At 39.7% G+C, this 14,560-nt stretch overlaps 1 protein-coding gene across 1 annotated transcript in view; it reads left to right on the top strand.

Annotated features, from left to right (window-relative positions):
- The window catches only part of fam135b (family with sequence similarity 135 member B), a 191,907-nt gene that overhangs the window by 172,009 nt on the left and 5,338 nt on the right, over positions 1–14,560 (top strand). Inside the window, exons 11-14 of the mRNA XM_037693577.1 lie at positions 1,613–3,479; positions 11,569–11,735; positions 11,874–11,965; positions 12,054–12,151. Coding sequence (XP_037549505.1) covers positions 1,613–3,479; positions 11,569–11,735; positions 11,874–11,965; positions 12,054–12,151 — 2,224 coding nt within the window. The remainder of the gene's footprint in view (positions 1–1,612; positions 3,480–11,568; positions 11,736–11,873; positions 11,966–12,053; positions 12,152–14,560) is intronic.

The following is a 14,560-nucleotide window of genomic DNA, read 5'->3' as shown; positions in this document are numbered from 1 at the left end:
TATATATATATATATATATATATATATATATATATATATATATATATATATATATATATATAGGCGTTTTAAACCCTTCCCACACTTTTGCAATATTCTAAACAATGTTTCTAAACTCTAAAGCTCTAAAAGAGCACAGAATGTCATCATCTCAGCTCCTGCCTCCACTGCTCTTTGCCACCTGCAAGCACTCTTGGCCACACCAACTTCACTGCTCTGCATTTTAAATTATGTAGCACCAACTGCACTGTTGTGCAGCCCGTACTGCAGGATAAACTTCCTGCGGCAGCTGATCAGCTGCTCTCCGTGCAGAGCATAGAAGTGGGCGTGGCCAAGAGCGCTTGCAGGTGGCTGAGAGCAGCAGAGACAGAGAGCTGAAATCATGACATTCTGTGCTCTTTTAGAGCGTTTAGAGTTTAGAAACATTGTTTAGAATATTGCAAGAGTGTGGGAAGGGTTTAAAATTCCTTTATATACCATTCCCGTTTGACTGTGTACCCTGGCGCATGAGACATGTGTCCTCAATCTTCCTATCTCTTGTAATAAAGAGAATCTACTGCGCATGTACAAATTTTAACGAGAGTCTATGGGCAAAGATTCTTGCGCCCTCAGGGGCCAGAAATACGTCACCAATCAGAGACACCGTTTATGAAAGAAACAACTTAACTCATCATTAACTATAAAATATCTTACACAACTAAAAAAAACATATATTTTGAAATATTTTTATTTTATTATTCCATTTTTTTTTTAAGTCTTCAATGTAATATGGTAAGTCATGTGGTAAGTCGTTTGAGCGGGTGGGCGGCGCCCTAGCGCCTTCTATTGATGAGCCGCCACTGAGATATAAATACATACATACATACATACATATACATATATATATACATATATATATATATATATATACATATATATATATATATATATATATATATATATATATATATATATATATATATATACCAAAATAAACTACTACTTACTACTACTAATGAACTACTACTATTCCTACTTCACGGTTTTTCACTTATCACTAGTCTTCAGGGTACGGATCCACCGTGATAAACGAGGGACTACTGTATTTTCAGACATTTGTTTTCTCTTTATTAAACTCTTGGTTTGGATCTTTAGACTTCTGAATTCACGTTTTTGCAATTTTTATATTTTAATTAGCTACCTTTAGTGCATTCTTGTTTTGAAAAAAATAACTTTTGCCAATTCCTTAAGTCTCTACATATTCGACTTATCATTGTAAAAAAAACTTTTAACAACTTGTTGCTGTTTTATAAAATCTTGTATGCAGTTGTTTTGTTTTTGTTTACCTTTTATTGCTTTCCTTTTGTTTTGATGTATTTCAGTTTGGTGTGAAATACTTTGTGTTCCACTATCTGCATGAGAGGTGCTTTATAACTAAAGTTTGACTAGCTGATTGATTCATTGATTGACTGGTTGATTGATTCATAAATTGATTGGTTGGTTGGTTGATTGATTGATTCATTGATTATTTCATTCATTCATTCATTCATTCATTCATTCATTCATTCATTCATTCATTCATTCTCTCTGAGCATAATTGTTCACACCAAGCAAAATATCCTTGTTTTCCCAGAGACAAAGTCACATGTGCCAAAACTTGAAACCACCAAGGAGCAAACCAGCTCGCCTCTCACGAGTCCTGCTGAGAAAGTTCCTGAGCAAAGCCAGGAAACCAGCTCATCAGCAATACCTCTGGATTCTTCAGACAGCAAGGACAACTTGGGGCTGGCCATGAATGTCTCATGTATCATAGATCAGCACAGGACAGATGTAAGAAGTACTCAAAACTTTGTTCAGATTGGTGCTGAACACTCTGCAGCTGAGGCAGAGAACATCGAGGAACCAGCAGAATGTCAAAGACAACATGAGGAGAGCTGCAGGCCTGGCTGGACTTACAGTGCAGTTAGACCTTATGGTGTGGATCCACACAGAGAAGAAGGAGGCCCGAGTCATGACATGGATGACACTTCTTATCATAAAGCCACAGAAAATACCATCCAACCTTGCGATGCTTTAAACTACAATACAGTAAAAGAGAATGGAAACAATGAAGAAGATTCTGACTCTACTATGCCTTTTAATCACTCCATGGATGATGACAGTGAAGATGCCCCAAGTAACACCTTCCTTAGCTCCTTTATGCATCCAGCAACACCTTTCATTTCTGGAGACATGAGAAAAGAAAAAGGTCACCATGGAGGCTTAGTGAACTCTAAGACCATGAAGCGTTCATCCTCTCTCATCTCTGACTCAGGCATTGAGAGTGAACCCAGCTCTGTGGTCTGGCCTGTAGAAACTGTACTGCGGGGCCGTCCTTCACTGGATTTCTCTAGTGAACGAGAGATCCCAAATCAAATCGTTTTGAACCATCCAGTCCACTGCAGCTGTGTGGAAGGTCTGCAGATGGAGAGCAACGGCAGCCTTCCAAGTGGTGGTATACAGGCCTCACTCAACTCTATCAGCTCCTTGCCCTACGAGGAGGACCAGCAGCTAAGGCAGCTCAGCAAACTGACCAAGTCACTTTCTGCACCTCAGATAAGTAGCCCAGAAGATGCTGAGGAGGGCCATGTTCTGCTTAACCAGGACACAGACACAGTTCACCTCCAGGGTTTGGAGTTGCGTTTAGAACAGGGTGAATGTTCACAGTTCAACAGAAATCCTGATCAAAATCTGAAGAACATTAGCTCTGAAAAGTCTAACTCTCAGCAGTACCCATCAGAAATGTGCAGAGTCAAGTTGGTGTTAAGTGGCGAGTCTGAAGTGCATTCACAAGAGTCTATAGAAAGCCCTTCTGTAAATGAAAGTGCTGTTATTGGAAGCCTGGGGAAGGAAAAAGACCATCAAACACGCACAAGTGGAAGAAGCACTTCAGTAGATGATGTGCATTTGGGTGAATCAGAGGCAGCATCCTGCAACTGTGGAAGCAAACCATGTGTGCATCAAAGTGCAGCAGAGCAGGAAGACATTAGTACTGAGGATGACTGCCAAAGTTTACACTTGAGCAAACTACAAAGCTCTGAGGACAAACCATATGTGGGATATTTACAGGAACCTGGAAAACAGTCACAGTCAATTGAATTTACTATCACACCGAGGCCGAATGAGCTGACAGGCCTGACCACCTACCACATACCATCAATGGTTCCCCTGAGTGGGACATCAACAGGCGACTGTCAGACTAAACCCTCGAAGATTCATAGCTCAGGCTTGGCCTTTGTGAACAAGAAGATGGTGGAGGTGGTGAACATGTCGGTGTCATGTGCTCCAACTTGTCTGCCGTTCTCTTCTGCCCTAAGAGACTCTCCTTCCATCAGTGGAATATCCACTCGCCAGGCTTCCTCACCCATTACCCATCAGCCCCTGGGGTCCTTTGGTATCATCTCCTCCTCGTCCCTCACGCCAATCAACATGGACGAAGAGACCAATGAACGGATGCTAAAGTGAGTTGTTGTTTTTGCTAAACTTAATATTAGTAAATGATACAGCTGTAAAGATACACAAAAGTTTTGGGGTCATGGTTTGGTACAGGACTAAAAGAAAAACCAAACGTGTGTCTTGGCAAGAGCATCAAGTCACCTAGAGGCATCTTTTCATAGTGACTGCACAGAATTTGACAAAACAGCAGGATTGTCTCTATGGTATTGAGAAAAACTTGGTCAAAAACAACTGCACACTCATTTATAAATCATTTAAATCCTCAATTTTTGCAAGTCAGAACATTTTTTTTACTTTTTGTCAATTTATGCTGTTGCGTTGGGAGGCTGACTGCGGGTCGTCAGTCACTGCAGCTAGCTACTGCTAGCCGTGGGCCTTAGGCTTCCTCTCAGACCCTGGACCCTCAGTCAGCCCCCACCACTTCCTCCAGCTCTATCTCCCTCAGAAGTGGCAACTCATAGTAACAAATAAATAACAAATAAATCAAGGAAACATCGATTAAGTTTTACCAATTGTATTAAAATCAAGGCAGGAAAAGGTTACAATTTATAGCGCTGGACTTTCAAGTCTGTGACGCGTTCACAGACCTGGAAGAGCCCCGATGCCCCATGTCATTACTCATTTATAGGGTCCTAGACTCCTCCTTTGCAGAAGGGGAGCTCAACCTGTCAGTGTATGAGGGAGCGTGACTAAGTGTGATCTCAATGGATCTTATGTGGTTCTGACGTGTTAGGAAATATGAGACGGTGCTTCAAAAGCCTTTCTACGTGATGTGGCAAGAAGATTAAACTCTTTTTTTCTTGACTGATATTGAATCTCAGGGAGACTCTTTTTAGAGTTGCTGACCCAGTTTAACCCAGTCAGAACAGGGTCATAATTTCATTATAATCCCGTCTGAGCAGATCAAAACCGTAGGCCCAGTCCAAAAATATCTTAACAACTCCCCCTGGGCGAGGGTCACCAAAAGGGGTTCCCTCGCATAAAAACTCCCAGTTCAATACCGCCAGATAAACAAGCAATTAATCATTTTCCTCTGGTTGAATGTAAACTACTCCTAATATGTTGGCGGTAGATGCCTACAAGCTATAGCATGTGACCTGCCAGCCTCAGGTTGCCTGACCCAGCCCTGGACATCTGCCTAGGACTTCAGGGTCCCCCTGGTGTGGTGCAATGACATAATGGAAATTTCTAACATTTGTCTAAGTCTGAGCTCTAAATACAGGATTTAATAATTGCAGGAGGCGTCCTAATGCAAGAAAGCGTTCTTATCTAATAGATGTTCATCAGTTTGTAGAACCTGAACTTCTCTTTTTGACTCCAAGGGCAGGCCTGGTCCTTTGTGTCCATCTGAAAAGGAAAACGAAAAACTCTGTGCCCCCTTCCCCTTCAGTCATGCAATACCCATTTTATTTGCACAGAGCGCTGCTGGTATTTTTAGCCTGTCACAGCAGAAAATGTGTTTGTGTGAATAAAATCTGATTTAAACAATTAACGTGTTTTAACGTGCATATTGCATGTAAATAATAGAACCTCCCAACTCCCCCTGGTGATCTAATATAAAAACATTCCCAATTAACCAACAAATCAATTCACCCATTCCACCACCCTTCAATTTAATCCCAATTTAGATTGAAAAATGTCATGAGTTCACCCCCTGGAAAATCTATATTATAAAATCCCATTATATGTATTTATCAAAATCCTCTGGTCGCTCGTCAGCCAGCTGTAAAAAATTCATTATTTCATAGAAAACAATGTTAATAATTAAATTTATCATCGTAATTGCACCATCTAGTGGCGTTATTTCATCACGATCTGCTCTTGAAATCAATTACAAACGCACATTCTTGTTCATGCCTTCACACATCAAATATTCATTAAATAAACAAAACATCAAGTAATCATTTAAAGGTAGTTCTTAACTAAGTACCTTGCAAACAGTGTTGCTCAACCATGTTAATTTTAAAGAAAAAAATCATCATAACGCTCAGAAATGCTGTTAATAAACTGTAAACGTTAATATCTAACCCACCCCAAAATTTGTCAGTCCATCAATCATCTCATCTCTCAAAGTAGTTGGAGAATATCTGTCACCCAATTAATGCTGAGTTCAAAATTCAAATTAACCACAATTCTAAAGTACACATCTGTACTTAATTGTTAAAAATTTACCCAGAACTTCGCTTCATATTATCTGTTAAATTTCCTGTTTAATCATCAGTGTTTGACTTCCTCCCCGTTAGGTTGTAACACACTCCCAAGGTCCACTTAGTTATAACATCAAGAAGTTCACTCTAAAAACCCTTTTAGTTTAAAAAAAAAAATTTGTAATTTTCTTCTCCCACATTCAAATAATCAGTTGTGGAATAAATTAATAACAGATAGGAAATTTGTAACTCTACTTTCAAAATATTGCTTTATATCCATAATAGCAGTTGTTCTAATTTATCATTCAAAAATGCCCAAAACTTAGCTTTAGATATAATCACATCATTAATTGATTAGCATTGTAAACACAACCTATAAATATTTGTAATGTCAAAACGGTGTTCTATAATCATTTCAGTACGTGTAAAAATCCAAAAATCTAGTCTAGCAATTATCATTTATTAACTCGTAGCTTAATAAAATCAGTAAGTTCACAGTTTCAAAGTGTTTGATTGGCTAAAGATATATTTTAAAAACGCTCCTCCATCTATATGTTTAAAAGTGAAATCAGAAAATCGAAAACCCTTTACTGTGCAGGTAACGTTAATTAGATGTTAATAATGATAAGTGATGTCAATTTGATGTCAATAAACATAAATATAAATAAATAATAAATATAATACACATAAATATGCGTCCTTAAAATCCACAGATGGCAGCAGACATAGACACATCATAATTCTTCCAAGTCGATGAGATATCCAGCTGCGTGCGTGCCAACAGGGCAAATCGGCTCGCATAAAGCCTATCTTCTCTTCAAAGAAATCTTGTAAATTGAGTTGAGGGACCAACTGGTCAAAACAGTCCATAATTATCCTGATGCATGCTCAATAATCCAGGTAGAAAAATCCGAAAAAGTTCAATCTGGTCCTCTGGACATTCAAAGAAAAAAACAAAGAAAAAAAATATAGAAACTTTTTGTCTCTCATCCGAAAGACTTCCTCAGTCTGAGGTGCTGTATTTAGCTCAGTCTCTTAAATAGCACCTTCTCAGAGTGGATCAACCAGTTTGCTGCTGACAACCAAAACCAGCTGCTCATATGGTCAAGAAGGACCATCAGCCTAACAATGGATCATTAGCACCTGATGGCTGTTTACTGTTCACAGGGGTTGAGTGATGTAGTGAGTCACGTAGGTACGTGCCACTAGTTGTAGTATGACAAATATATGAGATATATGCATACAATTTCACGAGTTCCTCATCTTTCTGACTGTGTAATGTCGTGCCTTGAAATTAACAGAAATGTAACGAGAGACGTTATTTATCTTTGACCCATCAAATCAATGCGGTCATTTATTTTCAGAATCAAAGTTTAACATCAAACATTTACATTAATTTGGCAAAATATGAAAATAATAACAGACAAGTTTCACAAATAATGAACTTCAAATCACTCGGCGGTGATTTGAGGACTTTGCTTCAGATATTTCTAAAATATCTGTACTGATTTTATGAGAAAGAGGAGAGTTTACGATGAAATGGAGATTTATCTTACAGGGAAATATGTGAGGAAATTAATATCTGTTGACCAGAAATTGCACGCTCCATCAGATCTCAGCTTGCCCACGGTACACTTGGTCGAAGAAGAAACCTTTACCTGGTCGACGATAATCGGCTCAGTAAGAATCCTTCAGACTCTTTTCAGCGTCTCCGTTGAGAACAGCTAAAATCCTTCGAGAGTCGTGCGTGGGTCGTTCAAACAGAAATTATAATTCCAAAACGTCTCTGGATCATCCTGAACGCGTTCTGCATCCAAGAACTCTGAACTCCTTTCATTCTTTTACTCTCAGCAACTCTTCATTGTCTAAGTCTCTCAGACTCTCAGACTCTCAGACTCACAGACTCTTTCATGAATTCTCCGGAATTCTTCTGAATTCTCTTCAGAACTAACATGAACTGGGAAGTTGCCACATTTTAAATGGGTCGACTTCCGGTTCAATTTAGAGCTTTCTGATTCGTGGATGTACCAGAAAGAGGTGTGTTTTTGTGATGTAAGATGTTATCATAAGTCAAGGATTGTTTTCAACATACAGAAAAGATTATTGCAGACGACCAGACTTCGTGGAGTCTCACGCTGTTGTATCTTCTTAAATAGTAAAACATGACATTTCTTCTCAGTAAACATTTTAGTTGACCAAGACTCGACCTTTCACATACTTACATTACTTAGCTCATTTCAGACAGAAAATCAAGAAATGCATATTAACCTGATTTCTTCTTTGAATGAGGAATAAAAATCATTACTTACTGTTTATGTAAAATAAAAATGAGTAGTTCTTTCCAACCTGTAAGCATTGAATGGAACTAACACAATTTGATTATCAAACATTTGTAAAACAGTAATGATTATAAAAATTGTCTTTTCTGCTTGATTAATTCAAGAAAGAAAGTCATCAGATGGCTCAGACTGTATTCAGATCAATGAAAATAACAGTCTCTGTCCATCTGGTAGATTTGAGGTCATCAGGGTCAGATCAGGGTCAGATCAGGTTCACTACAGTGATACTAGCAATAGCAGCATTGTAAGAGGGGGACAGTTGAACACGGATGCCTCCACCCCTGTTTAATGATGGACGATTTCTTTTCACAAAGATGGCCTCCTTTACTCCTCTCTCAAACCATCATTGGAGTCCTGTTTGGGTTTCTTCTCTGCTTTCAGGAAGGCCCAGTTAGGATATCCACATTGCTCTAGAGCCTGTCTTGTGTAGGATTTCTCCTTCTGCCTGGCTCCTGAGTTAGTGGGGATGCTGTCTGCTCTGTGGTACAGAGTCCTGATGACTCCTAACTTGTGCTCCAAAGGGTGATGGGAGTCAAGCTGCAAATACTGGTCTGTGTGGGTGGGTTTGCGGTATACCTCGGTTTGCAAATGTCCTCTATCAGAGACTGAGACCTCACAGTCCAAGAAAGCCAACTTGCCATTTTTTACATCTTCTCGTGTGAACTTGATGTATTTATCCACAGAGTTGATGTGGTCAGTAAAATGTTGGACTTCCTGAGATTTGATTTTAACCCAGGTGTCGTCAACATACCTGAACCAATGACTTGGTGGTGTCCCTGAAAAGGACGTCAAGGCTCTCTTTTCTACCTCCTCCATGTACAGGTTGGCAACAATAGGAGAAACTGGAGACCCCATAGCACACCCATGTTTCTGCCTATAATGTTGCTCCCCATATGTGAAGTAGGTTGACTGCAGGCACAGTTTCAAGAGTTGACACAGTTGTTCTGTAGAAAGTGTGGTCCTGCTGCTCAGAGTGGTGTCTGATTTTAATTTTAAACTGACCACCTCTACTGCATCATCAACAGGAATGCACGTAAAGAGCGATGTGACATCAAAAGAGACCATTGTTTCATCAGTCTCCATGATGACATCCCTTACCTTATCCACAAAGTCCATGGTATGTGGTGTTCTGAGCTGCCAACTAAAGGGATGAGTACAGACGCCAGATATTTGGAAACATTGTAATTGACAGAGTTAATCATGCTACCAATAGGTCTTAAAGGTACACCTTTCAAACCCCAAAATACATTACGGCAAAGACTGGTTCATCCCAAAAATTCAGTCCCCTGGCACAAACAGAGTAATATTGTGTATGATGTTCAGTGTCAGGAGGGTGATCAGTCTTACATCGGTGAAACTAAACAGCCACTGGCCAAAAGGATGGCCCAGCACAGAAGATCAACATCATCAGGCCAGGACTCTGCGGTCTACACTCATCTCCAGGCCAGCGGTCACTCTTTCAGGGATGAAGATGTTCACATCCTGGATAGAGAAGAACGATGGTTTGAGAGAGGAGTAAAGGAGGCCATCTTTGTGAAGAGAACCGTCCATCATTAAACAGGGGTGGAGGCCTCCGGGTTCAACTGTCCCCCTCTTACAATGCTGTGATTGCTAGTATCACTCAACCTCCTGTGTATAGTAAACATCCGTCAGGTGCTAATGATCCATTGTTAGGCTGATGGTCCTTCTTGACCATGTGATCAGCTGGTTTTGGTTGTCAGCAGCAAAACTGGTTGATCCACACTGAGGAGGTGCTATTTAAGAGACTGAGCTGAATACAGCACCTCAGACTGAGGAAGTCTCTTGGATGAGAGACGAAACGTTTCTACATTTTTTTTTGAATGTCCAGAGGACCAGAGTGAACTTTTTTGGAGTCCATAATTATGGTTCTGAAGAAATGCAATAGAGTCTCACAGCAATTTCACAGACAGACAGAGCAGCAAAGCAAAGCGGAGAGGGAGGGAGGGAAGCATCTGATCTTGTCGAGAGCAAGTGGTGAAGTGATTTAACAAGATTAACACTTAAAAACAATTTTTTGTTTGCTCGAATTTATAGCAAACTTGTGTCTCAGTTTAACTTTTTGTCAGGATTGGTGTTTCAGGAGCAGAACCCAGTGGTGCAGGTAGGACTCAGAACCAGGGAGGAAAAGTAGTAGCACTTTAATAATACAAAAACATAGGCTGATGTGGCAGCAAAACACTTACATGTCACGAGGGAATAACCAGGGACATGAGAGAAACCAGATCACAAGACGATTACCAGAGGATGCAAGACGATGCCCAGACGAGTAATACAAGGACACAGACTTATATACATGCGCACACAGAGTAACAATCACACACACCTGACAGGACATAAAGGTGAAGACAATCAGGACAATTAACAGAGAAACCAGGGAGTGTAAGGATGGGGGACCAGACACCAGAGGGCACCATCCTCACACTTTTCTTTAATAAATGCACTTTAACGGTCAGATCAGCTTCATTTCAAAAGCCGTTTCACGTCCGTGGGAGCGTGCATGGGAGGACTCGCTGTGCATTTCTTCAAAATTTAACAAGATAACCACCTAAAATATACATAAACATAAACATAAAAATATACAGTAATAATTTTAACATCATACTTATATATATATATATATATATATAAGTAGTAACTAGTATATATACTAGTTTTTACATTGCTTTAAAGTAGTTTCTTCAAATGATTGTGGGGACCCTTGGGGTGGCCGAAGAGTTGTCTGCAGTGGTCAAGGCCACCCCTGGCTCCTCCATTGCACCTGGTGGTGGATAAAATTATTTCCACCACTCACCAAGATTCGTCACTTCGCATTTCTGTCTCCTACACAGTGTAACGCCTTCTTGTTTGAATATCTTGCACCAAAAGCATTGTGTTAACTTGCATTTCCTGTTCAATTCCCATCCAGAAAAACACTCGACATCTCAAAAACTACAAACATTCACATTCAAATTCTTCAGGGCCGGAGGACTTTGGCGTACTACTTGACTGAAAAATTGATTCAAGCAGGAAAAACTCCTCTCACTATGTCAATAAATAATATCTAAACAGAATTGCTTATCTTCCAAAGTAAGCTTGAATGAACTGATATTATTATATGAACCTTCTGCACGAAAGGAGGTGGAAACCCAAAGTTTCCAGGGTTCTTTGAGATAGCTGGCAACATCTGTTGCAGTAACTGGCATTTACTCATGCTTTAGACGTGTCGCATAACGAAATGGGGAAAGTGTGAGCAAATCTTAAGCGAAAAAGTCAAGACGAGGTGGAACGCCCCCTGAGTGTATTAAATCGCATCAAAGAGTGCTCAGACAAATCCGTCATGATTAGCTGCTACGACAGGAACTGCAAGTGGATTTGTTTTGACTCCTGCACAGCTGAAGTCTGGAACCTGGCAGGATGACAGACTAAACTTTGAGAAGCTTACTTAGGAATGTCAACTTCTGTTTAAAAGCTTTTTCTTTGCTCAGAGGTGGGCAGTGGGATTGTTCTACCACTGAAATACAAAAGCAGATTTAATGCATTGTTTCAACATAAAGTAAGAAAACTGTAGGCGTAAAGTCTCTTGGATTTTTTTCTGTTTTTTTTTCTAGTTTCTACAAAGCCAAAGAAGAGCTACTTAAAGAGTTGACCTTTCAGGCCAGCTTGTACAGTGACGTTCCTCTCTTGGCATCAGATCTTCCCTACTTCCCCCCTGAAGAGGATGATGAGGAGTTTGATGATGGGATCCACCTTGTAGTGTGTGTCCATGGGCTGGATGGTGAGGCTGCACACCCTGCTTGTCTAAGTTCATAATGAGCTTTCTTCTTTTAGATTCTAGTAATATATTTTCTGAGTGCATCTTGAAGCTTAATGAACTCTGAGGCAGAAACGTTAAACATCTTTTCCTGCTGTTCAGGAAACAGTGCAGACCTTCGGCTGGTGAAGACGTTCATCGAGCTGGGGCTGCCGGGATCAAGACTCGACTTTCTCATGTCTGAGAGGAACCAGGTGTGTTTGACAAGAGCGGTCTTGATGTCACGTGTTGGAAGAACTGTAAAGCGACACACAGAGATGACCCTGCTGTTTCCCCCTGCAGGCAGACACGTTTGCAGACTTTGACACTATGACAGACAGGCTGTTGGATGAGATCATTCAGCATATCCAGCTCTACAATCTCACCATTGGCAGGATAAGGTGAGTGGTTGAAGTTAATCACTGTAAAACATGCATATTTCAACAAATTATCCTCTTTATGGTTTTAATCAAAAGTCAGAGCCAGCAGGAACTGTACTTAGTGGCCAGCAGATGGCAGCAAAGACTTCTTATTTTAGCTCAGCTCAAGCGAATCAGTTTTTTCCTGAAAATGTATCGACCCTGTACAGATTAATGACACAAAATGGATGAAACACTGTTATCAAATGGTGCCAATAAGCTTCTGACTTTCACATGATAGACCGTATTCCTTTAAGCAGCACTTTGCTGCCTAGTTCTAAATAAATTAAGCTATTCATCTTCTCACTTAATTGCCCCCAATGTGCCAATTTGTTTCTTTGTGAGAGTTTCCACCCAAGTTTTCCCAACTCTTTTTATTGTGACGTATTCCCCAGAGAGCACGTATTAAAGACAAAAGCAATGGACTGCCACAGCAGCATCTGGATCTTTCAACATTATCTCTATATTTAGTTTGGAAGGAGACAGATAAGAGGGAGCTGGCATAACGATGAGAGATTGTGGGCAGAGCTGCAACAGAACAGTAATTAAACTAAGTGGCAGGCAGAGCTTGATGGAGCTAATATTTCCCACTGCTGTATCCCTCTAACTTAGTAATGTTGTCAGAGCCTCTGAGAACGTTTAAGCAGTTACCAAGTGCATACATATAGGTGGTTTGTGAATGATCCAGTACAATCAGTTCCTTCTTTAAGGTGCAAACTGTTGGAGACTAGTCAGCTGCTGAAACAGAGTCATGATTCTGGGTGTAACGAGACATTCAGCTTACAAAACAAGACAAAGTACAAGATGGGAAAAGGTCACAAGATGAGATTTTAATAGGATTTTTTTAGAAACTTTTTTGACACAAGCTTAGCTACCTACCTTAGAACTAGGGGTGTCCCGATACCATTTTGGATTAAATGGTAAATTGACTGTACTTATTTAGCACCTTTCCGTCTTATCAAGATACTCAAAGTGCTTTACACCACAATCTGGGCCCTCATTTATCCATTCATACAGCACTCTACTAGATTTCTACAAAGACTAATTTGTGCTTTATCACATTAATACAACAATGGGACACACATTAAAAGCAATGAGGGGTTCAGTGTCTTGCCCAAGGACACTTTGGCATGTGACTGCTGGTGGAATCGAACCCCCAATTCTTGCATTGGAGGACGACTGCTCTTACCATTCATCCACATCCACCCCTGAAGTACTAACTGAATTATTAACTAAAGATTTTTTTAAATAAGTATTTGGACACCCACATAATAAACCATTGCAATAGTCCAGTCTAGACGTGACAAATGCATGGACCAGTTTTTCTGCATCATCTTTAGATCAGATGTTTCTAATGTTAGTGATATTATGCAGGTGGAAGAAGGCAGTTCTAGTAATGTTTTTATGTGGGGGATAAAAGACCTGTCCTGATCAAAAATAACACTAAGATTTTTAACATTAGAGCTGGAGGACAGATTAATGCATCTAAGGAGGGAGAAAGACTGAAAAATTAAATTTCTAAAATGCTCAGGTCCAAAAAATAAAACCTCAGTCTTGTCTGTGTTCAAAAGGAAAAATTAAGGGTCATCCAGGTTTTTCTGTCTTTAAGACATGTTTTATAGTCTAAGTAGCTGATTGGAGTCATCGGGTTTCATGGACAAATATAACTGTGTATCATCAGCATAAGAATGAAAATTTATCCCATGTTCAAAAAAGTTCAATCTGGTCCTCTGGACATTCAAAAAAACAAAAAACAAAACAAAGAAAAAAAATATAGAAACGTTTCGTCTCTCATCCGAGAGACTTCCTCAGTCTGAGGTGCTGTTTTCAGCTCAGTCTCTTAAATAGCACCTTCTCAGAGTGGATCAACCAGTTTGCTGCTGACAACCAAAACCAGCTGATCACATGCTCAAGAAGGACCATCAGCCTAACAATGGATCATTAGCACCTGATGGCTGTTTAAATCAACCCTCTGTGAATAGTAAACATATACGTATATTGTTTTTATCTGTCAGATATAACCATATGAGTTTTCTCTATATACTGTATTTATAAAATTTAATTTGTTGTTTGTCTTCCTTTTTAAGCACTTTTTTACAGGTTACTGAAAAAATATCACAGGGCATGAAAACATCTTAGACTAAAACTCTAATAAAAATGTGAACAGCTACCAACATTTGACTTTACAGAAGAAAATACAGAAAGATACTGTGGATAAAATAATTCCTGACACTGCTGCTGTGATGTGCTCTGACAGACGTTTGAATCAAACTTTTGAAAACTACCTGTGTTTGTGTTTGTGTTTGTGTGGGGGGGGTGGGGGTGGGGGTGTCCGTACATGCATACATACATATATATGTACATATGTGTGTGTGTATATATATATATATA

This window comes from Nematolebias whitei, chromosome 19 (assembly GCF_014905685.2).
Source record: "Nematolebias whitei isolate Nwh7 chromosome 19, NemWhi1, whole genome shotgun sequence".
Lineage (NCBI taxonomy): Eukaryota > Metazoa > Chordata > Actinopteri > Cyprinodontiformes > Rivulidae > Nematolebias > Nematolebias whitei.
Note: the sequence above shows the minus strand (reverse complement) of the source record. Positions and strands in the feature narration are given on the sequence as shown.